General features: G+C 56.8%; 2 protein-coding genes across 3 annotated transcripts; one reads left to right on the forward strand and one right to left on the reverse strand.

Moving 5' to 3' along the window:
- Window positions 1-813: 813 nt before the first annotated feature.
- SHFL (shiftless antiviral inhibitor of ribosomal frameshifting) lies at window positions 814-5,532 on the forward strand. Its single transcript, XM_059388961.1, has 8 exons — window positions 814-1,132; window positions 1,600-1,723; window positions 1,919-1,968; window positions 3,312-3,350; window positions 3,525-3,674; window positions 4,083-4,186; window positions 4,331-4,485; window positions 5,042-5,532. Exons 1-8 carry the CDS (start codon window positions 1,112-1,114, stop codon window positions 5,269-5,271), a joined length of 873 nt encoding a protein of 290 aa, XP_059244944.1. The 5' UTR covers window positions 814-1,111; the 3' UTR covers window positions 5,272-5,532.
- Window positions 5,310-13,028, reverse strand: ANGPTL6 (angiopoietin like 6). 2 transcript variants are annotated; one of them, XM_059388960.1, is made up of 7 exons: window positions 12,945-13,028; window positions 11,756-11,840; window positions 8,433-9,015; window positions 7,568-7,745; window positions 6,833-7,020; window positions 6,481-6,751; window positions 5,310-5,737 (listed from the first exon to the last, which is right to left on the reverse strand). In XM_059388960.1, exons 3-7 carry the CDS (start codon window positions 9,006-9,008, stop codon window positions 5,547-5,549), a joined length of 1,404 nt encoding a protein of 467 aa, XP_059244943.1. In that variant the 5' UTR covers window positions 9,009-9,015; window positions 11,756-11,840; window positions 12,945-13,028; the 3' UTR covers window positions 5,310-5,546. The 2 variants fall into 2 exon arrangements, with proteins under 2 accessions (XP_059244943.1, XP_059244942.1); XM_059388959.1 differs by lacking the exons at window positions 11,756-11,840; window positions 12,945-13,028 and having other exon boundaries at window positions 8,433-9,297.
- Window positions 13,029-13,382: the final 354 nt, after the last annotated feature.

Below are 13,382 nucleotides of genomic sequence, written 5' to 3' on the forward strand. Positions count from 1 at the left end.
GGTACTCTCTGCAGCCTCCAGGCTCCCCTCCCTGCTGGAAATTCCACATTCAGCCACAAAGAACCGTCAACTGTTTCTGTTCACTAATTGGCTCCAGATGGGGTGCACAGACCCACAAACAAAGCTTTGGAGGTCAAGGAGAAAACATTAGAACATCTATATTTTTTAAATCCCCATTTTTGGTGCGTTTGTTAAAGAATATCTTTATGTAATAGAGGCCCCTGGCTGGCTAGGTGGGTGGAGCATGTGACTCCTGCTCTCAGGGTCACGAGTTCAAGCCCCACCTTGGAAGTGGAGCCTACTTTAGGGGGAAAAAAAAGTGCTAGCTGAGAAGATTCTTCACCTTCCAATTTACGGTGCAGATTCCCAGGAACACCTAGACTACAGGCTGCTGCCGCCAGACTGTTAGAGACCAGTAACCTCTGTTTTTAACAAGCATCTTCTCGGTACACAGTAGGTGGCCCAGTGATGAGTTCGCCTACCCCAGGTGCTACTACGCGCTCTACCCTGGGTCTCGAATCCTGGCAGACACACACAACCAAGACGTAGCCACTGTATCATCCCCATTTTACAGAGGAGTAAACTGAGGTTCGGAAAGAAGACACGGCCCCGTTTAAGAGACTCAGAGCGAGCGAGCACGGGGCCCAGGTCCTCATTCCTGAGGGAGGGGAGGAGAGCGAGCGATGAAGTGGGGGGAACGAGAGCTGAAGGGGGCACGGAGATTCGCGGCGGCCTTCCGATGCGGCCCCGCCCCCACGAGGGACGTGAAGACGCGGACCCCGCGCAGCGTGGGGACATGTGACCGATTGCAGAGGCCGCGCCGCCTCCACCGCCCGAGGTCCGCGCGCTCCGCCGCAGGGTGCAGACCCCTGGCGCCCGCCCGGGTCTGGGGCGCAAGAGCAGAGGCGGAGCCGGGGAGGAGCCTGAGCGCCCCGTCTACCCCGTCACCCCCAGTAATCGAAAGCGAAAGAGGGGGCCGGGGAGGAAGGGCGGGGCCGTCCGGAGGCCCCGCCCCCTGCCCTGCGCGGCTGCTGGACCCGCGGGCGCGCCCAGGTAGGGGGGCTCCGAGCGCGCAGTGCGGACCCTCGCGGGAACCTGCGCCGGCGCCACCATGTCTCAAGAAGGTGTGGAGGTAGGAGATGGCTACGGCTGGGCCGGGGGGCTCGCGAGAGGCGCCGAGGAGGGGCCGGGGGCGCGGAGGGGGCTTCGCAGTTTCTGGGGACTCTATCCGAAGCCCAGACCTACCGCCTGGCTGGCACTCGTCCCCCCTCCCCCGGAAAGAATGACCGCCACATCCCCCGGGTGAGATGAGGCCTCCTCAAGGAAAAGCAGGGGCTGCAGGGTCAAGGGTGAGAGGCCAGGGGTTACCTGGCCAGCCTCCTCCCTTATCCTGGGACGCTGGCCCCAGTCCGCTCCCTCCCCCAGTGCCCTGTGCGGACTTTGGCTTTTTCCAGGAAATGCCGTAGAGGGATGGCGGGGGTGGGGGGGGGAGACCAAAACCGAGGGTCAAGTTCAGGCTGGAAGAAGGATGCCTAGAGATGGAGGAGGGTCAGTCGCTCCTCTCCTTACGCGATCGGGACCCCCCTTTGCCCCCCCAAGCTGGAGAAAAGCGTCCGGCGCCTCCGGGAGAAGTTTCATGGGAAGGTATCCTCCAGGAAGGCGGGGACTCTGATGAGGAGATTTGCCAGCGACCACACGGGAGTGGGGCGCTCCATCGTGTACGGTGAGCCGGTTGGGGTCCCGGACCTGGTAGGGGTTGGGAGCTGGGAGCGCGCAAGAGAGGTGTGATCTGGTTTAAGGGTAGGAAGAGGCGCTGAGATGATCTTCTGAGAAGGGTCTGTACTGGGCCCCTGGGGGACCCTGAAACTCCCACAAGATCCTTCAAGGACCTTTTACTTACACTTACTCTTGCCACCAGGGGTAAAGCAGCAAGATGGACAGGAACTGAGTAATGACCTGGATGCCCAGGTAAACTGCCCCCCCCCAAAGGATGGGGTATCTGAGGAGGGGGAACCGAAGGAACCTGGCGTATCCATGAGCCCCTTCTGTGCACCACCAGTCCCCAGTTCATGATCCACATAGACTTAGCTTTCCAGCCACAGGTCCAACCAGGGAGTGTGCAAACTAGGCGCTCATTACATGGTGATGGCATTGAGTGGGAGAGAGAGACGAAACTAGGCAGTGAAGCAAATCAGGATTAGTGTCATTGTAGAGGACCCTGGAGGTCAGAAAATGCTTTCTGGAAGGGGTGTGAGGAATAGTGATCCTGGAAAGTGAGGTGGTTGGAAAGGGTCTTCCTGGAAGAGGCAACAGAATGAGCAGCAGGCGGACAGGCTAGGATACACAGAAATGGGGGAGGAGAGAGGGGCAGAGGACACCATGTGATGAATGAATGAATGAATGAATGAATGAAAGGCTTTGAGGCACAGGTGCAATGTGGCTCCTTTACCCCTTAAATGACTTTGGTTGCCTGAAAGCACCCCCCTAGGTGTTAGAGTGTAATAAGGTACGTATTGTATTCTTTACATTTACTCATGTAAAGGGTATGATAAAAATAATGAGAGGGGCACCTGGCTGGCTCGGTGCGGGGGAGGGGAGTATGCGGACTCTTTCTCAGGGTCACGAGTTCAAGCCCCACATTGGGCATGAAGCCTACTTCAAATAAAAAGAAAATGATAATAGGAAAGTGAGCGCTCCCCCTGCAGTAGGGTTTTCTTGATTTCATCCCCATACTGACCCACTGAGACGGTCCCGTTATCACGTCTGTGCTACAGATGACGGAACCGAGATGGAGAGTGATGGCGTCACTTGCCGGGTTCACACAGCAAGCAGGTGGCAGTTGGAACGTCAGCCATGGCGCTCTGAGATGCCCCTCATTAGTGGTTTGGCTCCACTCCCACAGCTGGAAACCCTGGAGTCAGGATTGGAACCTGCATCTCTCTGAATCCAGAGCCCAAGCACTTAGCCTAGAGCCGCATGGACTCAAAAGGCGACGGGTCACAGCGCCACCAAGTGTGGAGCATGGGGTCCGGGCCTGCTGGGCCATGCGCACTCAGGGTGATCTCAGGCAACCCCTCTCGCAGCTCAGAGCCTCTGTTTCTTTATCTCAGCAGTGGGGTGGTAGGTGTGTCCCCACTCAAGGCGACTATGAGGATAACTGAAGTCAGGCACCTGACCTTCTCTAAGCTCCTCCCGAGTTAGGGATTCCCTACTCATATGGGGCCAGCACCTGGCCACTCTGTCCCAACAAATAATGGTAAAAAGAGGTCCAAGCTGCGTCCCCATTTGCTGCCCCTGATGTCTCCACCCAGGACCCACCGGAGGACATGAAGCAGGACCAGGACATCCAGGTGAGTCCAGGGTATGGGACAGCAGTAGGTAGAGTGGAGGAGGACATCCACAGGCGGGGAGAGTGGAGGGCATCCGTGCCTGAGGAGAGGGAGACATGTATATAGAGGGAAGAGGGCTGATGTGTGTTTAGGTTCACAGTGAGGCGTGACCTCCCTTTTGTCCCCATCCTGCAGGCTGTGGCGACCTCCCTCCTGCCCCTGACGGAAGCCAACCTCCGCATGTTCCAGCGAGCCCAGGAAGACCTCATTCCCGCCGTGGATCGGCAATTCGCCTGCTCCTCCTGTGACCACGTTTGGTGGCGGCGCGTACCACAGCGGAAGGAGGTGATGATCCAATCCCCCCTTCTCGGTACCCATACTTCTGACTTGAGAGTATCAACCCCAAGAGCCCAATCCCTCACCCACAATCTTGGAGCTCGGCCTCCATCTCAGACCCCATCCCTCCAGCCCTCCAGCTCCACCCCTACCACAGAGCCCGACCTCTGGCTCCACAGTTTTGACAGCTGCCACCGAAATCAAACCTGACCCCAAAACCACAATCTCAGGTCTGGATTTGGAACCCCTGATCGGTGGTGTGCTTCTGGTAAATGCTTAGTAGCCCAGCTAGTGCAGGGAGGTGGGGGGAGAACCCCAGATTTGTAGCATTTTTCAGTACCTATTCCCACTGCGGCCAGTATCAAGTTCCAGGGGCGCCTCTCTGACAAGAGCCTGCTCCCCACTCTACATGCCCAGGTGTCCCGGTGCAGGAAGTGTCGAAAGCGCTATGAGCCCGTGCCCGGTGACAAGATGTGGGGTGTGGCTGAGTTCCACTGCCCGAGGTGTCGGCACAACTTCCGGTGAGGGTGCTGACCCCCACCCAACCCCACCTCCCCCCCCCCCCGCCCCCCCCCCCCCCCCACCCGCCGCCAGCCCTGCCCTGGTCCCACCCTGTCCCCGGCCTTACCTTTAGACCCAAATGACCCTGCCTGCCACCCCCCCAGGGGCTGGGCACAAATGGGGTCCTCATCCCCCTGCTATGGGTGTGGCTTCCCCGTGTATCCAACACGGATCCTCCCTCCGCGCTGGGACCGGGACACGGATCGCCGCAGCACCCACACCCACTCCTGCTCGGCTGCCGATTGCTACAACCGGCGAGGTGAGGGCCCAGCATGTCCCCATGACCTCCCTCCACTCAGGGCAGTCTACTTGACCTTGACTCCTGGGACATCCACCTCTGGGGCCTTAGTACCAAGGTGCCTGCCTGCTTCTTCCATGTGCCTCCTAAGGCCTCCGTTCCCAGAGCCACTTAGCGCATCCCATGGCATCGGCCCCTCCTTTGACATCTTCCATGGCCACCCCCCTTCTCCGTGGCCTCCCAACACCAGGCCACCCAAGACCCTGATCCTCCTAATAGCCATCAGCCACATTCTGTGGTCTTAATTGAGGCTCAGTGGTTTCACCCTGTTCATGACCTCAGCCTCTGCCCCTGTGGTCTGTGTTCTTGGTTCCCGTTTTGTGTCCTGTAGTCTCAGGTAATGCCCATGTCCCTGGGTCTGTTGTGGCTTCAATACCTGTGACTTTCATTTCTGAGTTTCCTGTGGCTCTGGCCCAGGCCCCTCCCCCTCCTGAGCGCCCCATGGCTATGGCCCCTTTGCCCCCCAAACTCTTGGGTGACCTCAGGCTCCATGGCCTCAGAACCTTTCCCTCCCCAGAGCCCCACATGCCTGGGACGTCCTGCGCGCACCCCAAGAGCCGGAAGCAGAACCACCTACCCAAAGTCCTGCACCCCAGCAACCCCCACATCAGCAGTGGTTCCACGGTGGCCACCTGCCTGAGCCAGGGGGGCCTCCTAGAAGACCTGGACAACCTCATCCTGGAGGACCTAAAGGAGGAGCAGGAAGACGGCGACGACGACGGGGGGGAGGGTGGGCCTAGGGAGTGACCCCAGGCGAGGGGCAGATGCAAACCAGACACACTCGGTGGAGATTTTGTGTTGTTATAAAATATGAGATCTAAACGCCCTCGGGGAGCCATTTGGGTCTGAGAGATGGGCAGGGGGATTCCTGGGTCCCGTTTTCAGGGCTGGGGGAGCAAATCCACTCCAGGGTGGGCTATGGGATGTGGCCCACGCCAAGTCACAAAGCAGGTGTGGCCAGGACAACGTGGGCTCCTGCTGACAAACATTCCCTGGGACCCAGAGGATGGAAGGACAGATGGTCACAGCCTCAGGGGCCGGATCAGCATGGCAGCCTTCTTGAGAGAGTAAGCCCCACCACGAAACTCAGCCCAGTAGACACCATCTTGGTAGCGGCTGCGGTAATGGCCACCGCGGTGCCACACGCCATTGAGGTTCGAGTGGGCACAGGCATGGTACCACCAGCCTCCTCGCTGGTACAGGGCACAGTTACCTGAGGAGAGAAACCGCATATCCTGTCACCAAAATAAAAGCTTCTTCCACTACCTCACTAGTGCAAGGCTTCTGTCAGGTGTCCCCTGGCCTTCCTCACTCTTACTGAGTACAAACCTGAGGTCCTCTCTCTCCTCCCCAAAGTAAGAACCCTGGCCCCCATTTTCTTTTTTAGAGTAATATCTTTTTTTTTTTTTTTAAAGATTTTATTTATTTGACAGACAGAGATCACAAGCAGGCAGAGAGAGAGGAGGAAGCAGGCTCCCCACTGAGCAGAGAGCCCGATGCGGGGCTCGATCCCAGGACCCTGGGACCATGACCTGAGCCTAAAGCAGAGGCTTTAACCCACTGAGCCACCCAGGCGCCCCTAGAGTAATATCTTTAATTCCTTCCCTATCACCCTACCAAAGCACAAGTTACACTTTTCCACCCTTTTCTGGAAACCAGGAGCTCTACCTTTATTGAGGGGGAAAAAATCAACTACTTCCTTTCTAGAATAAGATTTCTAGCTCTCACTCCCTGCCTTTCACCAGAACAGGAATCTTGACTCTTATTAGGAAAGAATTTGCCTCATCAAAGAAGGAATCTAGGCTTTCCATCCCCTCACCAGAATAAAATACTCTCTGTTCTCCTGCTTATCCTGATCCTTATCAGAGGGAAGTTTCACCCCACTTTTCATTCATTTCCTCCCTAGGAGTCCCACCTCCGGTCCCCACTCCCCACCAGAATAAGAGCTCTCCTTACCAGAATAGGAGTCTCGGTCCCTATCCACGGTGCTGAAAGGCTTGTCATTATGCCAGGAAAGAGAGTCTCCAGCATCTCCATAGTACTGGCCAAGCCGAAGGCGATAGTGGTCACTCTCGGGCTCCAAGGAGAAACCATCATAACGGGCTCGTGCCCCACGCCCTCCCCAATCCTCCAGGAGCACCAGCAACTCGTGGTCCCCACGGCTGGTCAGCTGATGCACAGGTTCCAGGCCCAGCCAGTATTCCCCATCAGGCTGCCCAAAGCCCACCTGGCAGGATAGGGAAGTCAGAAGGTCAGAAAGAGGTCCCCCACCCTCTGCCCAGCCCTCCCCCTACCTGCCTGCGCCCACCTTGTAGTGCTGCCACGTGGTGAAGAAATTGACAGAGCCGTCTTGCCGCCTTTGGATCACCGTCCAGCCTCCGCCCTCCAGCTGTTGCTCACACCAGACTGACACTACATGCCGGCCCAGTCGCAGCTCATACACGCCACTCTGCCTGTGGCCCGCCTGGTGGGCCTCTGCACAATCCTGCCACGGACCTGTGGGTACAGAGATCGGGGAAGGCAGTGCCCGGACCAACCAACCCCTTATTGGGATGAGTCCTGATTCTTACCTCATCCCCTCACCAGAATAGCAGTCCTGCCTCTTCCATTCCCTGACCAAAATAAAAGCCCCAATATCCATTTCCTTACCTGAGTTAAAACTCTAATTCATTCTTTTCTCACTACAGCAAATACGGAGCCTGAGGTACTTAAATCCTGGTTCTACAGTCTCACTAGAATAGAAATCCTGAACATGACACTCAACTAGCTTAAATGCTCACCAATGGGCAGTCCTAATTCCCTGTCCTCTCATCAGAGGAAGAGTACCTCCTTCCCTGTTTTCGTACCACAGTAAGAATTTTGGTCTTTATCAGAATGAGAGTCATAGCTCCTTGTTCCATCACCAGAATAAAAGCATCGTTTCCTCTGGTCTCCTTACCATGAGAGAAATCGGCCACTAAAATTCTGGCTCCTATTTCCCTCTATCCACTGCACTGGAATCCCCTAGCTCCTCACACCCTCAACAGCCCTGCCCTCATCTTACCTGTTGGTTTGGTGGGGACAGCAGGGTGCCCTGCGGGCATGGGAGAGGCCAAGGGGCCCTGCTGTCTCAGGGTCTGGTCTCTCTGGGGCTCTGGAGCTGGGTCTAGCCTTCTGCTGGTGTCGTTAGTGCCACCCACCAGACTGACAGGAACCACAGGCACCAGGGGTGGCGGCAGGACCTGGGATGACCAAGAGACTCAGATGTGACTGCAGTAGCCTTCAGTTGAAAAGATACTGGGGCCCTAAATCCCCCAACACCCAGATAGGTGGGAGATCAGGCAGGGGCATGTCCCAGCCCTAGAACTGATACTCCCCAAAGCCTAACTCTAGCTTTCAAGAGTAGAGCTGGGCCTAAATTCACAGCTGAACTGATCTGTGCCTCTGATGCTCCTTTTCTGCAAAGTAGAGATAATGAGTTGAGTACCTCCAATAATGAGTATTAACTTGGAATCCTCCCAACAGCCCTGTAAGGTGTGGGTTGTCACAGAGCAACAATCTTACTGAAAATTGGGACCAGCCATGTTCCAGAATTAACAATAGTATGGTAGCATTTAGAAAGAGTAACACAGGACAGACGTCTAATCGCATAACACCTCCATAACATGGGTCTTTAGTCTTTACCTAATAATATGCTTGATTACAGACTCTACAAATATCTATAGTAAGTGGATAAATAATGATATTAAGTGGCCACAGTCGCGTTCTGACCCAAATGAGTTGTGGGAAGAGAGGTCGGAATTCGATTTGGGGAGCTTTTCGGATTTCAAAGCTGCGGATCAGAGATCGCGCGTGGGGTCGCAGGAGCCCCGGCTTACAAATGTTGCACACAGGAAGTGGCTACGACTCCTGGCGAGCTTAGAGGTTACCTGCTGCTGCCCGCCCGTGCCTCCCGGGCACAGGCGCTCCAGGCGGGCGATGAGGCCACTCTGCTGGGTGACCAGCTGCGCCAGCTCCCGGAACTTGACATCCAGCTGATGGAAGCGGGCGGCGGCGCGCTGCGCCTCTGCTGACACGTTGAGCACGCGCTCCCCAAGCAGCGCCAGCAGCGCAGCGGGCTCCGCCCCCGGGCCTGGCCCCGCCCCCGGCCCCGCCTCGTGCTGCAGCTGCGCGCGCAACTGGCCCAGGCGCGCGCTCAGGCCGCGGCTCTCTTTGCGGAGCGCGCGCACCTCTCCCGCCACGGCGCCGTCGGCCGCGGCCAGTCGCTGAAGTTCGCGCAGCAATTCCTCGTGGCGGCCCACGCGCATGCGCAGCGCTGCCACCTCGCTGGCGTTCACGGCTTCCGCGGCCGGGCGCGCGGTGGACGGCCCGCTCCAGCACACGGCGCCCGTGAACTTCTGCTGGGGCAGCACGAAGGTGTAGGTGCAGCGCGGGGCGCCTGCCCGCGCCCACGTCGCACCCAGCAGGAGCAGCAGCTGCAGCGTGCGCAGCGGAGGCGCCGACATGGCAGACCTGCAGGCAGAGGACGAACGGGAAGGAGGGCAGCCCCCGGAGCCTAGCTTGGGCCCCCAGCTCTCCGGCTGGGCCGAACCTGCTTTGCTCCAGGTCCACGCAGGCTCGTCTCCCCGCCGAGCTCCTCCGCACCCCCCCACCCGCCGCCTGGCTTGAAATGCCCAAATGGGATCCCACCCCCGGCTCTCCATTGAGTTCCAGGCGCCCTGCGGGACAGCATGTCGTGCGTTCATTCAACAAGCGTTCACTGAGCGCTTGCTGTGTGCCAGCCTCCGTTCTAAGGAATACGGTAGGGAACAAAACACAAAAAGTCTTGCCCTCTTGGGCAAAAAACAAGGTCAATAAACTATAGGAATTAATACAGTGTATTAGATGGTGCTAAGATAGCAGTAAATAGTGGAGAGATGTGGGGATCTGGCCCCGGCAGTTTGAAAGGAGGGAAGACCTCCTGGAGGAGGTGACATTTGAACAAACACCTGGAGGAAGTGAGGGAGAAAGTAATGAGGATGTCTGAGGATGAAGAGCATCCCTGCCAGGGGGAACAGCAAATGCAAAGGCCCTGAGGTTAGACTGTTCCTGGGAGGCTGGAGCAGAAGCAGAGGGAGAATGGGTGGGAGGAGGTGAGGTGGGGTGAGAGGTTAAGTCTCACTAACTCAGACTAGTAGCAGACACCCCATCTCCCACGTCCTCAGACCAAAACCCCAGAATCATCCCTGTCTCCTCTCTCTTCACAGCAGATCCAACCTATCAGCCAGGCCTGTCAGCTCTTCTGTTTAGGTCCTGAATTCCTCCACGTCCCGCACAGTCATCACCCTCCAACATGATCCCAGCTCAAGACTCCATCTGGATTTCCTTATAGCAGCTGCCCCCCAGGCCTCCAGTTGTCTGTCATCAACCTCTGGTCTGTTTCTCCCACAGCTGCCAGAGTCAGGCCATGTGTCTCCCTTTCCTAGAACCCCTCGTGGTCCCCAGCTCACTCAGAGCAAAAGTCCTGTGCCCCACAAGCCCTGCACCCTCTTCCTATCCGGTCCCCGCCCTCTTCTCCCTCCCCCTCACCCCTCACTCACTCTGTTCCAGGCACACTGACCTCCTTGCTGCTTCTGAAACACACCAAGGATGGTCCTGCTTCAGGGCCTTTGCTATTTCCTCACTCTAGAACATTCTTCCTAGAATTTTCACATGGCTCCCCCTCTTAACTTATTTGGGTCTTAGCTCACATGTCCCCTCCTCAGAAGCCCTCCCCGACAACCCCATTTAGCACTGCTCCTCCTGGGCGCTCCCTGTCACAGTCCAACTTTTTCATTTCAGCATTTGTCACTCTGAAATTGCCTCATTCGTTTGCCATTGCTTATGATCTGAATTCCTCCACCAAAACATCAGCTCTCAGAGGCTGAGTCTGGGTTTTGTCCCATGCCTTGTGCCACCTACACACCCCTCGGCACCCACAAGCCCCAGGTCAGCTACATCCTCCCACGTGTTCCCTGGCTCACATCGGGGAGCTCCTGTAAGTATCTTCCCTTGAGGGCATGCACGGAGGCCTCCTAGCCTGGCCCCCGTGGCCTTCATTCTTGGGATTCACTTTCCTACAGCCTCTCAGACTAAGGACATACAGTGCCTCCCGCATGCACTTGCCCACACTCAGAACATGTCACAGGTGTCCACACATCACCCCCTTATTTCCCAAGTCCCACTATGTCCAAAGCCAGACATCCTGGCGGTCACACAGGCTCGTGCCCTGGGGTCTTCATTGTCACACACATTGCCTTGTTCACACATTGACCAAGCACTCCTTTAATGCCTACTGTGTGCTGAGAGCTATTCCAGGCATTGGGAACACAGCCATGACCAATACAGACACACACAAAAATGCCTACCAACATCGCCGTGGGGAAGGCAGATGGGGGGTAGGGCAGAGGGTGATAAGTGTTTAGGAGAACACTCAAGGAAGGGGGTGGGAGTCCCCGGATGAGGGCCCATTTTAAACGGGGTCAGGACTCACTAAGAGTATGCCACTTGAGGGGTGCCTGGGTGGCTCAGTGGATTAAAGCCTCTGCCTTCGGCTCAGGTCATGATCCCACGGTCCTGGGATCGAGCCCCGCATCATGCTCTCTGCTTAGGACGGAGCCTGCTTCCTCCTCTCTCTCTCTCTCTCTGCCCGCTGCTCTGCCTACTTGTGGTCTCTGTCTGTCAAATAAATAAATAAATAATCTTGAAAAAATAAAAAAGGAAGAAGATGCCACTTGAGGAAAGACCGGTTGAAAGAGAGAAGGGTAAGAACATTCCTGGCAGAGGGACAGCAAGTGCAAAGGCCCTGAGCTAGGACCTTGCTTGATGTGCCCAAGGAACACCAGGGAGGCCTGTAAGACTGGAACAGAGTAAGCAAGGGGTAGAGCAGGAGGAGGTGAGGGCAGGGAGGGAATGGGGCAGAATCGGCAGGGCTTTGTGGGCCTCAAGAGGACCTGGGCTTTTTCCCTGAATGAGGTGGGAACCCCAGAGGGTTTTGAGCTGGAGAAAGGCTTCCTCACCCTCACAGTCGCACACCAAACAGGAGCTCTCCTTGCCCCCTCCTTGAAGACACCAGGCCCCCCACAACAGGGATGGACCACCCCTCTTGGAGCCAGATTGCAGATCCTGCCTTCCAGGATCTCAACCCCGGGGTAAGCGGGAGACCTAAGGAAGCCCAGGTCTCCCAACAGACAAAATCAGCCTCCACCTGCCCTCCTGCCCTCTGCCCTCTCACCTCTCAGGACCAAGACCCTGCGTCTGGCAAGGCTCGAAGCAGGCACAAGGAGACCCAGGAGCAGCTGAGGGTGCAACAGGAGCGCCTAAGTGAGGAAGGGGAGAGGCTGGTGGAGGAGCAGGAGGGAGGAGGCTGGTCGGCCCAGAGCCTGGGATGAGAGCTGTGGTGCTGAGCCCGGGAGTTCCAAGTGTAAATATTTAGCATTTCCCTCATGAGAACCGAGGCAGAACTGCCAGATCCCCCTGCCCGGGCCACCAGAGCCTGATAACACAGGTCAGCGTTCCGGACGTTCCCCCACAGCAGAGCACAGAGCGTGGGAGGCTGCAGGCCCCAGGAGGCTAGCGGGATTCCAACCTCCGACACGCACACGCCACAGAGAAAGACGACGACAGCAGACATCAGATCAGCAGCACCTGCTGCATCAGACACGACTCTCGACTCCACACCTTTAATCTCAGTCTTCCAAAACCAGCGCTGGTCTCTTCTGTAGGCAGGCGCATTTTACAACAGGGAAAACTGAGTGTGCGAGAGGGTGAGTGACTTGTCTGCAGCCACACAGCTGGAGAATGATGGGACTCAGTAACTTGGCTCCAGCATTCACACACGAATAACCACAACCTCACACACACCCAGGCGCCTGTAACAGTGCAGACACAAAGACACACGGATATCCAACGAGACATGGGGACCCCTGCACAGAGCCACAAGACAGACAGATGGAATGTGTGTGTGTGTGTGTGTGTGTGTGTGTGTCTGCGGATTTGCCTGGCATGGGCACATACCAAGACACACCTGGAAACACAGCACAGATTCCAGCAGCAACTGTGTGTCCAAAATATAGTCACAAACACACACACACACACCACGACATAAAGGAAAATCCCCTGTGGGTGGAGTACATCTGTTCTGTGTCAAACACATACACACCCAGGCACACAGGGTCTCAGGCTGGCAAGCACAGAGGTGCTAACTAGGTGTACAGTGAACCCCTGGCACCCGCCCTGCCCGCCACAGTGAACATGTTCCCATTGGTCTCCCACACACAGCGTCACATCCTCAGGCCAAATCATGCAGGGACAAAACAGGCAAAAGTAAGCATGCAGTCATTTCTCAGAGGTACAAAGAGACTCACATATAGCCCCCCAGAGCCTGGACTAGGGTCTCCCACCTGCACAAAGGCCTCACCAACCTGCAGACACAGTCTCAGGAAGCAGTCCTCTTCGCCCAGTTCCTACCGTCCCGAACTCGTAACCCGAGTGGACTCCCGGGCTGAAAGAGGAAATGGTCGTCCCAGATCTGAGAGAGGCTGCCAGGCTGGGCTCCAGGCCTGGGTTGGGGCCCCCCCACACTGGGCCCCATGGCCCCCCACCCGCAGTCCCCTCCAGCTTCCTCCATTGGCGGCAGAGAAGAAACCTCATAAGTCATAGAGAGGGACTGACAGAAGGGAGAGAGAGTCCAAGAGACAGAGGAGGAGAGAGTCATGGGGGGGATGGACAGAGACTGGGGGAGTCAGGAAGAGGGGTGTGAAGAGAGAAAAGGGAATAGAGACAGGAGAGATCAAAACTTGAAGGCAATGAGAGACAACTAATGGCAGAGACAAAGCTGGGGCAGAGGCAGACAGAGTTAG

The sequence above is a fragment of the Mustela nigripes genome, chromosome 2, assembly GCF_022355385.1.
Source record: "Mustela nigripes isolate SB6536 chromosome 2, MUSNIG.SB6536, whole genome shotgun sequence".
Taxonomy (NCBI): domain Eukaryota; kingdom Metazoa; phylum Chordata; class Mammalia; order Carnivora; family Mustelidae; genus Mustela; species Mustela nigripes.

Excerpts from the sequence above, each read along its gene's own strand:
- SHFL (XM_059388961.1), top strand. The coding sequence starts at position 1,112 with ATGTCTCAAGAAGGTGTGGAG. Across the intron at positions 1,133-1,599 it reads TGTCTCAAGAAGGTGTGGAG|CTGGAGAAAAGCGTCCGGCG; the intron begins GTAGGAGATGGC and ends TGCCCCCCCAAG. Across the intron at positions 1,724-1,918 it reads GGGGCGCTCCATCGTGTACG|GGGTAAAGCAGCAAGATGGA; the intron begins GTGAGCCGGTTG and ends TCTTGCCACCAG.
- ANGPTL6 (XM_059388959.1), bottom strand. The coding sequence starts at position 9,248 with ATGAACGCACGACATGCTGTCCCGCAGGGCGCCTGGAACTCAATGGAG. Across the intron at positions 7,746-8,432 it reads GCACGGGCGGGCAGCAGCAG|GTCCTGCCGCCACCCCTGGT; the intron begins GTAACCTCTAAG and ends TGGTCATCCCAG. Across the intron at positions 5,738-6,480 it reads GGACCGAGACTCCTATTCTG|GTAACTGTGCCCTGTACCAG; the intron begins GTAAGGAGAGCT and ends TTCTCTCCTCAG.